General features: G+C 45.0%; 1 protein-coding gene across 1 annotated transcript in view; it reads left to right on the top strand.

Annotated features, from left to right (window-relative positions):
* Positions 1 to 17,031, top strand: part of MRPS5 (mitochondrial ribosomal protein S5) — a 45,638-nt gene extending 28,607 nt beyond the window's left edge. Inside the window, exons 6-11 of the mRNA XM_035111084.2 lie at positions 3,494 to 3,584; positions 4,703 to 4,749; positions 5,459 to 5,516; positions 5,874 to 5,936; positions 14,701 to 14,837; positions 16,254 to 17,031. Of these exons, the coding sequence (XP_034966975.2) occupies positions 3,494 to 3,584; positions 4,703 to 4,749; positions 5,459 to 5,516; positions 5,874 to 5,936; positions 14,701 to 14,837; positions 16,254 to 16,478 (621 nt within the window). The 3' untranslated portion in view covers positions 16,479 to 17,031. The remainder of the gene's footprint in view (positions 1 to 3,493; positions 3,585 to 4,702; positions 4,750 to 5,458; positions 5,517 to 5,873; positions 5,937 to 14,700; positions 14,838 to 16,253) is intronic.
* The last annotated feature ends 3,539 nt before the right edge of the window (positions 17,032 to 20,570 follow it).

Genomic DNA, 20,570 nt, shown 5'->3' with positions numbered 1-20,570 from the left:
CCTTTTTCTTGCCTTGAGGGTTGTCTTCCTCCCATAAATCAGCCTATGAACGTCAGATATCTACCAGTAAACGCTTAAAAAATAAAGGAGAAAAGCTTTCGTAGTAATAAAACCCAGACTTCCCATGGATCTGGGTTGTCCAGATAGCTTATCGGGAGAGCCAAATGCAGACTCTCCAGTAGCAGAGTACTTGTTGATTCAGCTGTGCTCCTGTTGAAACAGCACCGGTGATGCATGGATCTCATTGGCAAAGGTCAGCAGATAATATCTGCTGAAATCCTCCCTCGGGTTGATCTTTTCCTTTACTTTTTCCTCCCTCCTGCAGCTACAAAGAATGCACGTGCAGCCTGCTTCATATCATTGCGTACATTTAGGCGTGGTGCCCTGTTACGGCATCTCTAAGCAGTGCAGAATCCTAGAAACACATCATCATCAAGAACGCTTCTGATGTGCCGTGTTTTGAGGGGGAGGTGTTAACTTTATGGATACGGTTGCTGGGTGCTGGATGAAGCTGGGGGGGTGGTTAGTTTAATTCAGCTAGGAAATGTGTCTATTTAATCTGAATGATTCAGCAAATGCTCCTTCCAGTTCCATTGCACAAAGGCTGGTATCGGAAATTGTGCGTTGCTGGTGAGTACTCATTTCTGAAGCAGAGAAGATCCTAGCATCCAGATCTGCAGGAAGCAGAGCATGTCTTACACTTGAAAATAAATGGGTAGCAACAATGAGGTTCTTCATTTCCTTCAGAGGGGGTAGTGACCATTTTGGTTTATGAAAGAGACTAGCAGCCTCATATCTACCATTGTTTGGGGATTCAAAGAAACACAAAAATTGGTGCAGTTTTGAAAGGATCAGCCTGCTGTCTTGGTTTACAACGGGGCCCATTTGTGTCTAAATATAGAGGGGAAACCGGCTGCTTTATCTCAGGAACCAAAATTCTTAAGAGGTGTCCAAATACTTAGCCAACAAGCAACCAACTTTCCAAAATATACAGTCGTACCTTGGTTCTTGAACGCCTTGTGACTCGAACGTTTTGGCTCCCGAATGCCGCAAACCCGGAAGTGAGTATTCCAGATTGTGAACGTTCTTTGGAACCCGAATGTCCGACGCTGCTTCCACAGCTTCCGAGTGAGTGCAGGAAGCTCCAGCAGCTAATTGGAAGCCACGCCTTGGTTTTCGAACGTTTTGGAAGTCGAACGGACTTCTGGAATAGATTACATTCGAGAACCAAGGTACGTCTGTACAGTAGATTTGCTGTGCTGTGCTTCCGATTTCTCTTCGTTATTTTGATGCTCATACATGAATGAATCTTGGGGAAGGGGAAAAAATAAGTGGGTGGTATTCAACTAGGCTCGACAAAGGTTGGCCCATTGACATTAATGTTTATTAACCTGTTTATTAACAGGTCCATTGATTTCAGTGGATCTACTCTGAGTAAGACAATTGTGAGTGTAAAGCTCACCTGGGAACAAGCAAAAGCTAGAAGCCAAAATCTGTTCCAAGTTGTTTACAGGCCAAAGCCCCAAAGGACTGGTTTGTAGGAGAATGGCTACAAACACCTTCAGAACGTGAAGGGACTGGTTCAAAGTAAGACCTCCTTTCATCTAGCAAAAAGGCCTCAGAACAAGCCAACATTGATCAGAAAAGCTTGGAGCTAAGCAAAACAACAGACAGACAGAGATGCACTCTGGGATCAGTCATGAAGGCTGGCATATAAAATCTAAATAAATACATTGTCTTCTTTGTTCTGGAAATCTGGTGGCAGTTCTCTAGCTCCCATCAGTTGCATTTTAGCACACAAGTCTTTGCCGCTGCTGATTCAAGCAGAATCTGTTCTGCCAACTGAAAAATAAATAAATTGAGATCTCCTCCCTCAAATGACACAGCACGTTAACCTGTCGCTGGGAGAGCACTCTAGGAACATGTCAACTTAGAAAGCAAAATAGAGCAGGGTTTGATGTCTCACCGCATTATTGTTTTTTATCCTGCGCAGTGATATTTCTTTAGCACACTGGTTAGAAATGAAGTGTGAAGCTTGAGTGAAGTATTGCAGGGAAGGAAACTTCAAATGTCTCGCGTCTGGTTTCTTAACCAAGCAGACGCCTTAGCAAAGAGAGGTTATGGCTAACCACTGAACCGGCCTCACAGAAATCAAACGAAAGGCATCCACCAGCCTGCTCTCCTGCCCGTACATCCATGCAGGGTCCTGGATGACTTTAAACAAGAATAAGAAGAATTCTGTGTTGCATTTAGTCTCGGTTCTGCAAGTGGAATCCTGCAGCCCTTATAGTAGTGCATCTGAACAGATCTGATTGTTTTCCCTTGCTTTGTTTCTGCCAGGGGGCATCCACAGGGTCCACGGGAGGAGGGAAGCAGGAGATTGGGTTACAGGGGTCCCCCAGGAGAGCAGTCAAACCTCCAGCAGGGAGGAGAAGGAGGCGTTCAGCACCATGGAGAGAGGGCTCCAGGATGTTGCCTCTGACTGAGCCCTTGCACCACCTTAGCCAAGAGGGCTCAGAGAGGGAGACGCTACTTCTGTTGCCCCAATTGCGCAGGGGACTGAAACGCAAGGAGGGGAGGCGGAGGCTAGGGGTGTCCAAGTTCTTATGTTGGCGTAGAAACCGGAAGCGGGCACTCCCGGATTCTGCTGGTGACTAGGGCAGCCATGAAACTCATTGCTCTTCACTGTATATAGTATGCACAATAAACCTGTAAATAACCAGGTTGGAGTCCTGCGTGGTTACTCGTGAGCAACCACCCCACGATCCTTACAGCTTCATTCTGAACTGATACGTTGGCGACCATGAAAAGAAGTGTGTTGATGCAGAGATACGTTAAAGGGGGGTGCGCGGATGTGCACAGAAATTCTCCATGGTGGTAAAAAGATCCAGACATGTCGGTTCATATAATTTATTCTTATGCCTCCATTCCACAAGATGGTATTCGAAGGGGTTTACAGCATCAAATGGACAACCGTTCCCAGGTAGCACTATAAACAGGTAGCACTGTGCAAATAAGAGTTTTAAACCTGGGATGGGGACCTTGTGGCCTTCCTGGTGTCGTTGGACTTCAAGTCCCATCATCCCTTGCCTGGGGCTGATGGGGACTGGAGGGCCCCAGATTCCTGCGCCCCTGGTTTAAACTAACCTAATCATTTAACACCAATAAGGAGAGAGAAACAAGGCCTAACACGGAAATAAAATGCAATGCACACAAGGCCAAATAGATCTCCATACCATTTTAGGAAGGCAGCATAGGAGTCTCCCATCTGCCTGTCCTCCTCCTCCACACACACACTCAGAAAATGACAGTGCTCCCAAGAACCCACTCGTGTCAAGAGAACTGTCAAAATGATGAATGCTGATTTGCAAAGAGGCTGCATCCATCAGAACAGTCTTACCTTACCACAAGCATCCTTTTTATTTTAACTTATAAACAATCTTAAACCTTGCCTGCATTTTTCTCTCCCTCCCTCCCTCCCTCTCTCTTTCAGTTGAAAAGTGTATTTAATATGACAGCCAAGGAAGGAAGGAAAAGATCTATCAGTGCCCTGGTGGCGGTTGGAAATGGAAATGGAATTGCTGGTAAGTGAGCACTTCATTCTCAGGGGGCAGCTTTTGTTCGTTTCATAACCGTAACTACCCACTATTTTTCTATAACTTCTTTTCAGTTGCGTCTGTTTCTTTTGTGTGCGCGTCTCCATCCAGTGTTTGTGCTCTGTGTTGGCCGCAGCCCTTGAATGTGCGCTTTTGTCTATCATCTTCCGTGTTGCATGCCCAAGTTATTTTCGATCTTCATCACCCAAGGGGTGGAAGGGGGAGACTTTCTACAAGGAGATAGAACAGAGTGTTGCCTGAAGCGTGGAAAGGCCAAGGAACTGGTCAGGAGAGGAGTGTTTTGCCCCAGAGTGGAAGGCTGTTTCCTGCCCTCTGACTCGAAAGGACAGTTCGGCTTTTGCAGCACACGAAGTTTGGCTGCCCCTGTTTAAAAAGACTGCTGATAAGCGGGCTTTTTCTTGACTGTCAGCAATTTTCTCTGGAACGTTGTTAAATACGAACTTCTCTTGCAGCAGCTTCTAAAATACACCACCAGACACCAGTTTATTTTTCCTCGGAGAGTAAGAATCTAATGCTGTTGCCAAGATTACAGCCCAGCAGCAAAGCCACCCTCATTGGCTGTGTTCTCGGGGTGTAGATTAATACAGGGTCCTTTGCTTTTAATTTGCAGAGGTTGGGTGGCCATGTGTCATGGATGCTTTAGTTGGGATTCCTGCGTTGCAGGGGGTCCCTTCCAATACCACAATTCTATAATTACGCTCTGTGGTTCCCGGTGGCACACTGTTTCATGAAAGCCAAGACTTGTGCCGTTTAATTGCATGGAAAGTAGATTGATCAAGTGCCAAGGGCACATTTAGTAAGGTTTTTTCTCCCTTTTGTGAAAGCTGGCAAGCCGTTCCACAGACGGAAGGGAGAGGTGAAGAATTTCGCAACTGCCACCTGATTCCTTGAGCACATTTCTGGACAGTTTTAGCATCCTTGCCGGGGGGGGGGGGGGGGAGCAAAGCTGAAAATGCAAAAGCACTTCACCACTTGCATCGGTGGGGTGAAGTGCGGAGATATGAGGAGGCCTCCTTGTTTGCAAGTGCTTTGCAGATTTCCACGTGTGGCATTTGTCTACTAACCAATCTGTTTGCATCCCCCAGGTTTTGCACTGGGAAAAGCAACGGACAGGATGATTGCATTGAGGAAAGTATGTCCTTTGAAAAGTAAACATCAAATCTTCAAATCTGGTCTTCCTTCGCTTGGCATTTCTGCATAAAATGCACACGGTGCCGTGGTTCTGTCCCGGCATGAGAACATACTGGGGGGACGGGGTGGGTGGGATGTAGCTCAGTGATGGGAGCACCTGCAACGCTTGCAACTTTCAATCCCTATCATCTTTAGGTAGGACTGGGAAAGGTTCCCTGCCGGAGGCCCACTGCCAGTCAGCGTAGATGGTGCTGTAGCTAGATAGACTCATGGTCTGATCAGTAGAAGGCAGGTTCCTATGTTCCATGTGAAGGACACTGGAAACCTAGGCCAGCCTCAAACCAGTTGGGGATCTGTTGCTCTCTTTTGCCAAAGGAGGGCATAGCTGTGTTGTAGATTGCCTCCCCCTCCAGTTCCTGTCCTCCCTTGTTCCTTTTAGACCCCCAAATAGGTGACATTTCCAGTGTGGGCAGGTAGGCTGGCAAGTTTGGTTGGGCATAGTCTGTGGTACTTTATAATAGCATTTTGATCCCTTTTAATTTATCCAGCTAATTACATTTCAGGTCAGTACGTAATTGGCAGAAATAGCTCTATTTTTGAGCCGCTTCCTTTTTATCTTAAATTTGATCTCGCCATAAAATGGAAACAGTCATCTGACATAATCATTTCTTAATGAAAAGTGTCCTCTTGGATTTCTCCCCCCCCCCCAGGCGAAGAACAGAGCTATCCACTATTTGCACTATATCGAAAGATACGAAGATCACACAAGTAAGTTGCAAGGTTTTCGACTGTACCTAAGGTTTTAAAAGCCATCTAGTTGCATTACTTCTTCTTATAGAATTGTAGAGTTCAAAGGGACCCCAGGGGTCATCTAGACCAACCCCCTGCCTTGCAGGAATACTGGACCAGTTCAGATGCCACTATCTCATGTACCATACTCTGAACATTTGGCACTTGAAAGTGAATTGCAGTACTACTTCCAGTATCAGAGGTAGTTTGCCTCTGAATGCCAGTTGCTGGGGAGTGGGCTGTTGCACTTCGATCCTCTGTTCATGCTGAGCTAGATGAGCCTTCGGTCCAACCCAGCAGCACTCTTCTGACTGTAACATTTACTTTTTCTTCTAGTTTATCATGATATTGCGAGCACTGTTAAGAAAACAACCATCCGGATGAAGAAGCAGAACAAGGGTAAGTGAAAGCTGCAACGGATGCGGAATTTAGAAGCGCTCTTGTCCAAATTGGTGCGGTCAGTGTTCTTTTCTTAACATAACCTTTCCTGTACCGTGAAACAGTCACTCTGTCCGGATTGAAGCCCAGCACTCTCAGTTTTTCAGCATTTCTAATTCCCCCGTAAGTTCAGTGGGCAGGCGGCAATGCTGAATGCGCAGAGCTTAGGTCAGGAGTGCTGTCGCAAGCTGACAAATGGAAGCATTAAGAATTCCCATATGTGGAAGGTCGGGGTGGCAGTGGAAGTTTTATTGCTCATCCTTCCTGATGCCTCGGGCATCGTTCTGTTGACTGTGAACTCCTTCACCTGTGCAATGAAACGCGTTTTCTCTTGCTGTCTCTTGAACGTTAATTCTGCTGGAGCATCTCGTGGAAGGGAAGAGGGGAAGGCGGCGAATGCAAGAATATGGAGAACAAACCAGTACAGCAGGGTTTATTGATCCAATGCGTTTTTCACCTTTTGGGGTCTTTCTTCTGGCACAACTGATTGAAGTATTTCAGAAATGACCGAAAAATATATCTCATGCCTTCCCAAAATGCGAAGGGTCATACAAATGGAAAGTCACACAAACCACACCAGTGTAGCTCTGATTGTAAAGTGAGTGCCCCCACTCCTCTTAACCTCATGAAAAATTATTCCAGAGCAAAACACAGCCCTTTTTCCTTTTCAGGGTTGTGTGTCTGTTGTAATTTTTGTACAGGAAAATACGGCATGTGACATTGGGTGTGGGATTCAACTTCCCGAGAATCTCTGTCCCTCCTTGGTTTTTTGCAGGGGAGTAAAAAGCAAAATTCTAATCCTTACGATTGCAAAAACAGACTTGTAAGCATGTGAGCACTGCCTGCTGAAACCTCGGATACAAGAGAGGTTGCTAAGTAAGATTTCTAGTAGTTGGCCATGGGTGGAGGGGCAGTTCTCACGGCCTCCCCCAAGACTAGCGAAAGAACTAATTGCGTAAAACGTTCAGTTTGTGTCATTGCCACCAGTTGCAGAATTCAGGTTTTCATGGCACAGGTGTTGGATTGCCAGGGTAAGAAATTTGCACTTCATAAGTGTCAGGATCTCCTACTCTCGAGTAGGACCCTGGTAGGGACATATGCCTGGCTGGCATGTTCTCTCCCTCCTAGTAGTTCGTTCGGGAGCTTCACAAGCTTTCTCCAGCCCGAACATCACAGCGACTGATGCCTTGGAGACATCAGCACACTTAGGGATCCGCAAAGTTTGTGCAATTGCGTAACAGAACTCAGTAGCACAGCATTTGGCTAATCTACTTTTATTTACACACGGAGCACTGCAACATGGCTCCCTCTCTCTCTAGCATCAGACAGCAAAGAGAATGAACAAAGTATAATAGTCCCATTTCAGGAAACACAGTAACGCAAACATCCTGTCTGTCTTCGTCACTTCCCACTGTGGAATGAAAACATACACCATCATGTGACAGACAACAATCCCATGGCAGCAAACACGGGGAATGAATCTCCAACAATAAGAACACAAGGCGAGCCTGCTGGATCAGGCCAATGGCCCATCTGGTCCAGCCCCTTTTTCGCACAGGACCCTTTTTGCAAGCAGGACCTGAGCATAACAGCACTCTGCTCGCTCGTGTTTATCAGCACCTGGTTTTCAGAGGCATATGACCTCTAACAGTGGAACTATTACAACACACCCACCATGACTAGAAGCCATTGATAGCATGAATGTGTCTAATCCTCTCTTAAAAGCCATACAGGTGGGTGGCTGTCACTCCCTCTTGCAGGGGCGAGTTCCGTAGTTCAGCTGTTCGCTGCGTGAAGAAGTGCTTTCTTTTATCAGTGTTTTTAGATGGGTTTGGATGCAAGAGGGAACCTCAAGTCTCCTTCCTTTCTGGAACATTACATTGATTGTTCCTGCAGATTTACAATCTGTTACCATTTTAAATGAGAATTCGGGGGGGCTGGACTAGATGATCGCTCGAGTCCCTTCCAACTCAACAATTCCATGGTTCTGTGCTGGGGGTTTTGCTTAGAATGACCCAGCCCTCTCTAACTCGTGCTAGTTCATGTGACTCTCAGGCCAATAAATCTTTTAAAAACCCAAGTGTGATCTAATGCATTTTATTAAAAAGCCATTAAGACAGCTCTTCGAGATTATTCCAGTCTGCAGGGCAAGCTCGGTGCTCAGTAAATGGAGGAAAGGAAGTCTATTAGCAGGCCACAGGCTTTTCTGTGCTAATATTTCCCTCTTTTTTCCCCTCCTTTCCACACCCCCACCCCACCCCTATAATTGAAAAACAAGCGATAGCCATCTAAAGCCATTTGCTCTGCTGTTTTGAGAAAGTATCAATTTCATGCTTGGAGATGGAATCAGGTTTTCGACATAATTACGTCTGAGCGATATCTGAAAGGCCATTTATCAAGAGTTCCATTTGGTAGCGGTCCCACATTTGCCATTTCGGAAGCTCCGCGTTTTCCATCTTTGGACTCAAAAACGGCATTTCTGCGAGTTATTTCTTAGCGGGTGCGAATTGGCCAGCTTGCGCGGCAAATGATCAGCTGCTTCCCCAGTCCAGGCTGCTTGGTCCACTTCCCCAGTATTGTCCACCCTGACTGGCAGCAGCTCTCAAGAGTCTCCAGCCAAGGTTTTTCTGCTCCCTGCGACCCTTTCAACAGGAGATTCTTCTTCTTTTTTTTAAGTTTAAAAAGATCTTTATTTTCAAATTTTAAAACAATACATAAAATAACATTACAAAATACAAAAGAAAAAATGAAATAAACCAGGGGGGGGGGAATCGCAAAAAAGAATTGCAAACATAAATATAGATATAAATATGGACATAAACGTAAGCATAAGCACCCACTTCATATTCAAACATACTCAAATTAAATTTACATCCATCCGTCCATTCCTTTTTCCTGTTCAATCTATTACATAATGTAACACAATCATAGTATAACACAAATCATATTCCAAATAGGTTCCAAAAGAAAATACAAGCACAGAAAACAGAAAAAGAAAGGGGGGGGGGGAGAAAAGAAAAAAAGAAAGGAAAAACAAAAGAAAAGGAAGATAAAGAGGGGGGGGGGACAAATTTCAAAAAGATACTTCCGATTATCTGTATACCGATTTCTTTAATTTCTTTAATTTCCTCTTTTTACTTGCTTTTCATCCATATCTTTGTTAATCCCAACGGTGCATGATTGGCAAATCAAAATAATAGAATATATGAATCTGGCCGAAATGACAGCCTCCATATGAAATATCCCTAAACAGAAAATTCAAAATGAATGGAAATTATTAGAGGATTATTTAACAAAAGAAGGTATGAAATCTGATTTGGTGATATGTTTAAATTAAGTAACGTATAAAGAGAATAATATATTGGGTAAAGAGAGAAGACACACCTGTCAACAGGAGATTCTAAGTCCTGGACTGGGGACTTCCTGTATGTGCTCTGCCACTGACCTCTATTCCTCTCTGTGTGTGTTGAAATGGGGTCTGCTTCTCTGCAATTGCCAAACTGGTTCTAGTCCTGCTTTCTGGAGCAATAGAGACCAAGTCCACCCCATCTTCTGCATGACAGCCCTTCGGATATTTAAAAAGCATTATCATCTCTCCCCTCCCTTTTAAGTTCTTCTTTTCTTTAGGCTAAACATATCCAGCTCCATCTGCCTGCTTGCCTCCAGCAGCATTCTTCTGTCTCATAACCGAATCATGCCTCGAAAAGCAATCTTCATATCACTGACATTATGGTATCTAACGCACATCCTGCAGCGCTTAAACATGAAATAGTGGCAGCAGTGTACAAAACAGGGCCTATGTTACCTAGCTCTCTTGGCTTCAAAGTCATGGGGAGAGAGGCTTAGAGCTCCCTTCCCTCCCAAAGGTGAAAATGAACTGCCAGAGGATCCGGGACTAATTGCAGTTCCCTTAGCCTCCTGTAGGACCAGATTTGCAGAATAAAAAAGTTCCTTCCAGTAGCACCTTAGAGACCAACTAAGTTTGTCATTGGCATGAGCTTTCGTGTGCATGCACACTTCTTCAGATACACTGAAACAGAAGTCACCAGATGCCCACATATAGTGAGAGGGTAGGGAGGGGCCGGACATTCTATACAAAATCTCACAATAGCTGTCTTATTACAAAAGAATTTCAGAAAGAGAAACCTGGTCTAAATAAAGACATTGGATTCTTATCTCATTCTACATGATAAAGCTATCTTTAACCATCTCACCCCTTGCTTTTCCTGTGGGACCAATCGTAAACAGTCGTAAATTCTTCCTGTAAGACCAAATGCAATGTCTTTATTTAGACCAGGTTTCTCCATTATTTTAAGTTTGGTGATAAATTGCAGTTCAGCAACTTCTCTTTCCAGTCTATTTCTGAAATTCTTTTGTATTAAGACAGCTACTGTGAGATTTTGTATAGAATGTCCGGCCCCTCCCTACCCTCTCACTATATGTGGGGATCTGGTGACTTCTGTTTCAGTGTATCTGAAGAAGTGTGCATGCACACGAAAGCTCATACCTATGACAAACTTAGTTGGTCTCTAAGGTGCTACTGGAAAGAATTTTTTTATTTTGTTTCGACTATACCAGACCAACACGGCTACTTACCTGTAACTAGAATAAAAAAGCTTTGAGCAAGTGGCATATTCAGATGACAAATGAAAGCAGCGCAGGGAGTTTGCTTAGCAACAAAGCAGTGAACAATGCTTTCAATAATAAGTCGCCTTGTTCCCGTTAACAAGCACGTTGCCTCCCACCCAAATTAATGAATGCCATTCAAAATCCTGTCGCTTTGGTAGCAAGCTTCCCATTTTATTTTATTTTATTTTAAATAAATTTCATTCGTTTTATAAGAACACAGACAAACAAACAAAACACAAAAAACAAACAACACGTAATAAATCTTACAATTTCATACTTTTTCTTTACCTCTTTTTGGTGACTTCCCCGAGTCCCCCCCCCCCAAAAAAAATCTGAATTTCAATTTTAATCATCTTTAGCAGTTTCCCATATTAAAAATTAAAGTCAAAATATTATCCATATTAAAAACTTATCACCCTTATTCATATACAAAAACTAAAACACAAAACATAATTCCTAATTCTACCCCGAAAACCTATTTCAACTTCCTTAAGGTTTATAAAATATTAAATGTTACATATTTTTTTCAAATATAATTTAAATTTCTTCCATTCTTCTTCCACCATCTCTTCTTCCTGGTCGTGGAGTCTCCCTGTCAGTTCGGCAAGTTCCATAAAGTCCATCATGCAAGCTTCCCATTTTAAGCTTCTTGAAAGCTCTGGCCGCTCCTCAGACATATTCTCACAGCCTGCACTGTTCTGCTTCTCATTCCTAGCTACCCAGACTGTTACCAAGATCAGCTCAATGGGAGTGTTTGCTCCGCCAAAGCACAGTTATTTCAGAAGGGCCATCCTCCTTTTGCATCACTTGTGGCTGATGCCTTTTAAGTAGTGTCCTTAATTGGGAGGCCTATAAAAACCTCGCTATAAATCTCATGTTGTGCAGTTGGTATAAATGTGTCGGGAGGGGGGGAAGACATGCACTTAATCTCCATGCTGTGCAATATTTGGATAGGACTTTGCTCTCTCTTTCTCTCTTCCTTCTCTCCTACGCCTCCAGAAGGTGATACAGTGCACCGTGCCATGGCCTTCTGGCTTGAATTAAAACCTCTTACAGGCCTTAAGGAAGAATACATAGTTTCTCCGTTCCTGTGGTTCTTGTTCTTTCCCTGTCTCAGGTCTACTCAACATCGCAGCCCAAATCTGTGTGCATGGGTGTAGACAGGGGGGGGCAGGAGGGGGCAGCTGCCCCCCCTAGAAGCAAAAAATTATTGTATTTTACAGACCATAACCAATACTTTGCCCCTCCAAAAACTGAAGTGGAAAGGGCTTTGCTTTAGCAAGAGCAGCTCTCCACTTGCTGGGGGCGGGAACACAGCTGTAACAAAAACACATCAAATAAATAAAGCAAAGGTGCTACCAGTACTTAAGCAGTTAAGACAATGGAGCAGAATATCCCTTCAGGCAAGGTCCACCCTATTCACCCTATTGTTATTCAGTGGGAGTTGTTAATGGGCATTCAGGGATCGCATTAACAGTTCTATTGGCGATTTAATGAGGGTGCAGAGGATTCAATTTGACTAAGGTGGCCCTGCAAGGCTAAAAGGAAGTGAATAAGAAGGGGGGGGGGCTGTAGCTTTGATAGACACAGTGATGTTTATAAAAAGCATTGGTGTTCCAGTCTGCCCCTCCTCCTGCATCTGTATACTGTAAATCAGGGGTGGCCACCTCCCAAGAGACTCTGATCTACTCACAGAGTTAAAAACTGGGAGTGATCTACCCCCTTTTGGGGGGTTCAGGTCAAAGCTGTTGAGTTTTTTTAAGGAAGGGAAGCCCTGTTTTGGGGGGTTTAGGTCAAACTTGTTGAGCTTCTTTTAGGAGGGAGGGAGGCCCATTTTTGTTTAGGGCTTCAGGTCATAGTTCAGCTTTTTTTAGGGAGGAGGAAAAATTTGGGTGAGCTTTTTTTAGGGGTGCCAGTGATCTAGCAGTGATCTACCACAGACATCCAGTGATCTACTGGTAGATCACAATCTACCTGTTGGACGTGCCTGCTGTAAATCAAGCAGAGAGAAAGCTGCTTACAAGGCTCCTGTACAGGTGTACCGGTATCTTCCTCTTGCTGCAGAGTTCTAGCATCACAGCGTCACCCAGAGGCACCCACAAATGTGAGTTATCCCTCTCTCTATTTCTTCCTTCCTTTCCTCCCTCTTCCATCCTCAATAAAATACTGGGGGGGGGGCAGATAAGCCCCACATAGAAAGCCCATCAACATGGGGGGGGGGAGGACTCTTTAAAATACAGTATTTACCAGTAATTTCTTTTGGGGGGGGGGAGGCACCTAGGCCTCTAGGAATTGGCTGCTATGCCTAGGACAATTCAAGAAAGCAGAATCATGCATATGCTATGGTAATATATCAATAGAATCATGGAATTGTAGTCGGAAGGTACCACAAGGGTCATCTAGTCCAACCCCCTGCAATGCAGGAATTTTTCCCCAATGTGGGGCTTGAACCCACAACATGGTTGAAATATTATGCTGATATGCAGCAACGCCTCGGAGCCATCGAGACTGCGGCCCTGTCTTGCCTCGCCCTCGCCTGCCCTGCCACCCCCTCTCCCCTGCCCGACCCTCCCATCCTCTTGCTGCAGAGTTCCAGCTTCACAGCATCACCCAGAGGCACCCACAAATATGAGGTATCCCTCTCTCTATTATTCCTTCCTTCCCTCCCTCTTCCATCCTTAATAAAATACTGGGTGGGGGGGCAGATAAGCCCCACATAGAAAGCCCATCAAAATGGGGGGGTGACTCTTTCAAATACGGTATTTACCAGTAATTGGGGGGGGGGGGAGAGGCACCTAGGCCTCTAGGATTTGGCTGCTATGCCTAGGAGTAGGACAATTCAAGAAAGCAGAATGATGCATATGCTATGGTAATATATCAATGGAATCATAGAATTGTAGTCGGAAGGGACCACAAGGGTCATCTAGTCCAACCCCCTGCAATGCAGGAATTTTTTCCTAAGGTGGGGCTTGAACCCACAACATGGTTGAAATATTATGCTGATATGCAGCAACGCCTCGGAGCCGTCGTGACTGCGGCCGTGCCTTGCCTTGCCCTCGCCCACCCTGTCACCCCCTCTTGCCTGCCCGACCCTCCTGTCCTCTCCAGCCAAGCAGGGTAGCCGCCGCCGTTGCCAGCCCCAGAAGCACAAGGTGGCCGCTGCCGCCGCTGCCGCCACCACAATGTCGTCAGGCCAGCTGGCCCTGTAGCCCCGCCCACGTTCCCACTTTGTGGCCCCGCCCCTGAATGATCATGGCTTACCCCCCCTAGTTTTGATCCTGGCTACGCCCTTGTCTGTGTGCATCTCTGATTAGGGTCCGATTCTCTGATGTGTAAGAAGGTCTGGGCCAGGCATCCCCAAAGTGCAGCCCTCCAGATGTTTTGGCCTACAACTCCCATGATCCCTAGCTAACAGGACCAGTGGTCAGGGATGAGGGGAATTGTAGTCCAAAACATCTGGAGGGCCGAAGTTTGGGGGTGCCTGGTCTAGGCTCTGGAGCTCTGCAAGCTATATTTGGGCAGGCGGTGGTTCAGTATGGACTCTGGTATAAATAAAGTATGATTCACTTAACTAATGTTCTGGCCCGCAGTTTTAAACACTTGTGCAAAAGAGTTTAGTGACAGCAGGGGCGGAGAGAAGGTAAATTGGAATTGACTGGGCGGTTTCATCACGTTTTGGAGCCCCTGGCCAATCTGTACCCATCTCAGGCTCAGGTGCAAATTGTGATGGTTCAAAATGGTGTGATTTTGGAATCATTTAATTATGAAAATTGCTAATATGGGATATAACTAGACTCGGGAAGGGAGGAACGGGGAAGTCGAAGTTATGACAGAGGTATTAATACAAGATTGGTTTTTTGTTTTTTCTTTTTGAAAATTCCCCACCCCTTTTTTCTGTTTTTTTTTTCTTATGTTCTCTTTTATATGGTATTATGATGTAATATGATGATGTGAATGAAATCTTAAGTTGAAAATGCTAATAAATATAATTTAATTTTAAAAATGGTGTGATTTGTAGTGCAATTCCATGCCAAAAGCAATTGTTTAGTAATTATTTTACTGGGCTCCTTTAATGCTCACTAACTGCTCCCCCCAGGATATGGTCTTCACTGCCACCGAGCTATCATTACCATGTGCAAACTTATTGGGATTCAAGACATGTACGCCAAGGTTTATGGATCCAGGAATTTACTGAATGTCACCCGAGCGCTCTTCAAGGGATTAGCGAAACAGGTAAGACGTGCCCGGTCTTATCCAGGGTGGCTCATGGTTTGTTTTTTTACAGTACAATCCTATGCATGTCAGTTGGGGAGCCAAGATTGCCACTTTGCATTCTAAATTGCCCTCTGCCAAAAAGTTTGCTCTCCATGGTTAAGAGATGATGCACTGGGGGTTGGAATCATGCATTGCGTCATTCTATAATTAACTGTTAGTGCAACAGCCTGGCAAGAGAGGAGCAAAGCAGCTTCAGTTACCTCTCTGGGTTTCCACGAAGCCATGGTTTAGCTTAGTGTTGTGTGTAAACCAGTCCAGGTTCTGAGGGATCGTGCACTCAATCCTTCCTGAGAACACCGGCTCTCACAGTTAAGGCTTATTAGGGCACCGGCCTTAATCTTTATTCATGCTAATTGAGCTGATCACGAGACTTGAAAAAACAAAAAGAATGGTTTTGAGTTTCATAGAATCATAGAGTTGGAAGAGACCGCAAGGGCCATCCAGTCCAACCCCCTGCCAAGCAGGAAACACCATCAAAGCATTCTTGACATATGCCTGTCAAGCCTCTGCTTAAAGACCTCCAAAGAAGGAGACTCCACCACACTCCTTGGTAGAAAATTCCACTGCCGAACAGCTCTTACTGTCAGGAAGTTCTTCCTGATGTTTAGGTGGAATCTTCTTTCTTGAAGTTTGAATCCATTGCTCCGTGTCCGCTTCTCTGGAGCAGCAGAAAACAATCTTTTTCTTTGCTTTCTTTCTGGTTTTATATTACCTGGATGTTTTTAGTTACATCTCTATATATTTAAAAATGTAAACTGGGCATGTCCGTTCCTCTCTAACGTTCAACGAAACCGCTTGACCGATAGCGTTGAAATTTGGACACAACGCCACATACAAATAAGAGAGTAGCCTAAGACACAGGTGTCATACCTGGGCCATGTAAAAACCCCAAAACCCCGTGTTTCAGAACACACAATTCACCCCAAAGTGCATGCTGGGAAATAGAACCCAGAAGCTGACAGTTCCTTTTCCAAGGGTGGGGGCCAAGGAATGGAGGTACAGGGCGGAGGCCTCGGCTCGCATTTACATACTAGGCCGAGCCAAGGCCTACACACTAGGCCTCGGCTCTACTTTACAGACTAGGCCGAGTGGAGCCCTGGGTGGGGGGAGGAGGGGCCCGAATAGGTCATGGGTTGAGCCAGGGTGGGGGGGAGTCACAGGGATGAGACAAAACGGTTTTTGAGTCACATGCAGATCCTTGCTGGATCCTAAAGCGTCCCTTCTCTTGTTTAGGGAAAAAAAAGGGGGACTTGCCAATCTCGCCACTAAAGCCTTAGAGCCAACTATGCAGATGGTTAAGGTTTGAAATTGGATGGATCAGGCCACTTGTGGCTTAAATGTTTGTCTTTCCCCTCCTCTCCCCTCCCCAACTAGGAAACTCACGAAAGCCTAGCCAATAAGAAAGGCCTCTACGTCGTGGAATTCCGTGAAGAACGCGGCCCGCTTCCCGTGGTCGTCGCAAAGCCCCAGGGGGCGATCAGAGAAGATCCGGAGCCCGAGGATGAAGCTCTCAATGTCAAATTGGAGTTCAGTGAAGTGAAGGCAGCGCTAGGAATGAAGAAGAACGCCTGGGCAAATGTGAGGAGAACAGCTTCGTAGACCGGGTCCGTATTTAGATGCCCAAAAGGCGAGGAAGATGCACCATCAACACAGGGTCCTAGAATTAAACTCCAAGATCAATGCTGTGTGAAGATTTCGTTCTAACTTTGGGGCTCAAAACAGCTTGGCTGCCTCTCTCCAGTGGGCAGTTCTCTGTTGAGTGCAAGCAACAAATATATACTAAGGTTGACATTTCATAAATGCATCTGCTTTATTGCGGCTGACCTGGGCTGTGGTGGGATGGGAGAGCCTACAACCAACAGGTTGTTTTCATGCATGACTTGGGGCAGGGGTGAACTGTCAAACAACGTGGCAGAAATAAAGTTGTGACAAAATCCTGTCCTGCCTCCTTATTTGTTTCACAGCATTTATATACTGTCTGTTAATAAAACCTTTAAGCGGGGCCACGCACAAAATTTAAAACTGTCGCTAAAAAGATGCTTAAAAACAGGCATTGAAGACATTCGCAAGATAATTAAAGTCAGAAGTTAGCCTTAAAAGATTAAAACACAGGTCGGCATTCTACGTTCATTGACTGAACAAAAATGTTTTAAGCCAGCACCAAAGAAAACACAGCAATTGTCAATTTTCAGGGAGTTCCAAAGTTTAGGCATTGCCACACACACACAAAAAACAATCTCTTTGCACAGTGTTAGAGGCAACCTAGATTTAGCTTCAAGGCATCACTATTTTAAAGAAATACATTCTGCAAACTTGTCAGAAACATGCCTTGTACTCAAGAAAAGCACTACCCAGTCCTGTCAGCAGTGTAAGAAAGGGAGAGATAGAAAACACCTGAAAGTCTGCTCTTGGAGGAATTAGTTTAAAAAAACAAGACCTATTGCTAAGAGAGAAGTTGGGCTACAGTCATAATAGTCATTCCAAAATGCATAGAATCATAGAGTTGGAAGAGACCACAAGGGCCATCCAGTCCAACCCCCTGCCAAGCAGGAAACACCATCAAAGCATTCTTGACATATGGCTGTCAAGCCTCTGCTTAAAGACCTCCAAAGAAGGAGACTCCACCACACTCCTTGGCAGCAAATTCCACTGCCGAACAGCTCTTACTGTCAGGAAGTTCTTCCTAATGTTTAGGTGGAATCTTCTTTCTTGAAGTTTGAATCCATTGCTCCGTGTCCGCTTCTCTGGAGCAGCAGAAAACAATCTTTCTCCCTCCTCCATATGACATCCTTTCATATATTTGAACATGGCTATCATATCACCCCTTAACCTCTTCTCCAGGCTAAACATACCCAGCTCCCTAAGCCGTTCCTCATAAGGCATCGTTTCCAGGCCTTTGACCATTTTGGTTGCCCTCTTCTGGACCACGATCCAGCAAACTCTTATAAATGCAGGTGATTTGAACTATGTGTATTGGGAGTGCTCCCATCCGCTGTGGAAGCTTCATTAATTTCAATAGAGGCAGAAGGTCTTCGCAGATGTTCCTGTAGGCATGCAGCCTGCGCTGCACTGTGCTTCTGGATTGAGATGAATGAGAATAATAGCTGTTTTTATGGCTTCCCCCATTAAAGCAGCAGTGGCAGGGAATTGAGGGTTGCCAACCTTTTCAGAGCCGGTGGAATTTCGATGATAAGGCGCCCGTAACAAAATGTGTGCTGTGCTGTATCCAACAGATACCGGGGCAGGGGAGAGAAACGGGACCACAAAATAGGGTGCCCCATTAACCGGGGGGGGGGGGGGAGTCACCATCAGCTGCGGATGCCCTTGCTCACAAACAAGCTCCTTGCACCTCTTCTCTGTTCAGAATGACCGGGAAGGTGGGAGTCAAAACTTGGCATCCAATAGAGAGCAGGGCATTTTTGATATCTGAGATGCTGAGAAGCAAACGAGAACTGAGCAGGGGGAGCCAACAGTGGGTTTTTAAGGCTATAGGTGCACAAACTTAGTTGGTCTCAAGAAGCCCGGGTGACAGCATTGATGGAGAAACCCACATGCTCAGTATGAGAACAGGAACACAGTCTGGCAAAAGGTTGGTGCATGCACCCCTTTGGGGAGGGAGTTTTGCAGTTTAGGGTCTGTGTGTGTGTGGCCATTGCAGAGTGTGTGCCTAGGTGTGTGCTTTGAACTTCAGCTGTGCTTCAGCACAAAGCAGCCTTTCAGGAGCCTCCCTGAATGACCGGCTAAAGAAGGTAAGAACCTGGTAGAAGAAATGGCTAGAATGACCGGAAGAATCCAGGAAGACCATAAATTTAATAAGGAATTGGGTAAATTTATAATTTATCTCGAAAACCATCACAAACAGTTAAAATCGTTAGTAGGATTAAGAACTGTTGGGAAAGATCGGGACTATAATGGAGTATAAGGACAAGAATTTGGAAATTGGACTAGAATGGCAGCAAGTATTCAGAATCCCCAGATTTTGAAGCATGGAAAGTCAAAAATTTTATGATTTGGCATAATATTTGGTTTAATTGATATGTATTTGTATAATTTGGAATAATTGATATGATTGGTTTGTAATTGGAAAATTTAATAAAAATTATTTTTTAAAAAATAAAATCGTTAGTAGGTTTGGAATAACACTTGTGGTTTAATGGTGAATTTTGGACACAATGGAGAGGTAAAAGATTTGGATTGTTATAAAAGATGCAGGAGGAAATGATTAAAAATAGGACCCACAACAGGGAGGAGGGAAGTCCATGAGATTCATTGGAATCTTGTTTCTATGTTGGATGTGTGACTAAAATTTTACTCTGAAAAACCAAATAAATAAATTTATATAAAAGAAGTTTGAGCCAACAACTAACTGCAGGTACTTTATTTTTCCTGTACAGAACTTTTTTAAAAAATAAATGATACACATGTTCTTTGTGTTCTATCTAGTCCTTCGTTCTTCTGTCGCATCATGAACCAGCATCGATTTACTGCCCAGCCTTGAAGAGATTTTTTTTTGGGGGGGGGTGAGGAGTTATTGCAAGAGTCCCCAGACTTCCGCCCACAAACCGTATGTCATATTGACCCATCTTGGTAATATTTCCATGGAGAAGCAGCTCAACCGGCAGCCTAATGAACAACAGGGAGAAAGAGGCACTCCTCTGTGTTCTCCCAACAGATGTCTGTTTCTGGATCTTGCTTTCAAAAGCTTACGGTGGAATGGACGGTTTGAAGCGATAAGCCAATTTTACTATTTCAGTTGTGAATCTTGATTTTCGTTTTTGTGTTGTATTTTATGTGACATTTTGGAAATATATTTTGGAAGGCAGCTTAGAAGCCTTTTTCATCAGGCACGGGGAGCCTGTGCCCCTCCACATATTGCTGGATTACCACCCCGCCCAAACCATTGATTAGGCTGGTTTAAGCAACAAATGGATGACCAGAAGAGCTGCAGTTTCCTTTAGGACGCACAGCAGCCACCAGGTGGCACACTTCTCTGTACTCCATTGTCCTCTTGACAAAAGGCAGGGGAACTACGGTATCTTGTTCCAGAGGTCATAGATTAAAAAGCTATTGAACTGAAGAACATGGCTTATTCAGGGATGGGAAACCAACGCACTTCGACTTTGGGCCCCCGGTGTTGTTGGACTCCATCTCAGGGATGGTGGAGCTAAAGTTGAGCAACATCTGCAGAGCCCAAAATTCATCATCCCTGGCTTCTCTGAAACCTTTAATCCAGGCACCCCCAAACTTTGGCCCTCCAGATGTTTTGGCCTAGAACTCATGATCCCCAGCTAACAGGACCAGTGGTCCGGGAAGATGGGAATTGTAGTCCAAAACATCTGGAGGGCCAAAGTTTGGGGGTGCCTGCTTTAATCTCTGTAAGGCAGTGGGTTGAGACAGTGGCATAGCGTGGGTTGCTAGCACCTGGGGGCGGCATGGAGAACGGTGGCAAACAGACTGAGTACACATGCGCATTCAACTGCCTATTGGCGTCTGCGTCACCCAAGATATTGCAACTGCAGAGATAATTTAAAAAAGAGATGTTCTGTTGTCCAGAGAGGTCACTTCCTGGTTCACGGGGAGAAGCCGTTTTCAATGGAGTCCAGCGATGGAAGCTTGTCGCTGTATTGAGGTGTTGGAATTTTGTATCCCCTAACAATTTTGCACCCAGGGCAACCGTCCCTGTGCCCCCTC

This window comes from Zootoca vivipara, chromosome 3, assembly GCF_963506605.1.
Source record: "Zootoca vivipara chromosome 3, rZooViv1.1, whole genome shotgun sequence".
NCBI lineage: Eukaryota > Metazoa > Chordata > Lepidosauria > Squamata > Lacertidae > Zootoca > Zootoca vivipara.
This window is presented reverse-complemented; position numbering and strand designations above follow the sequence as displayed.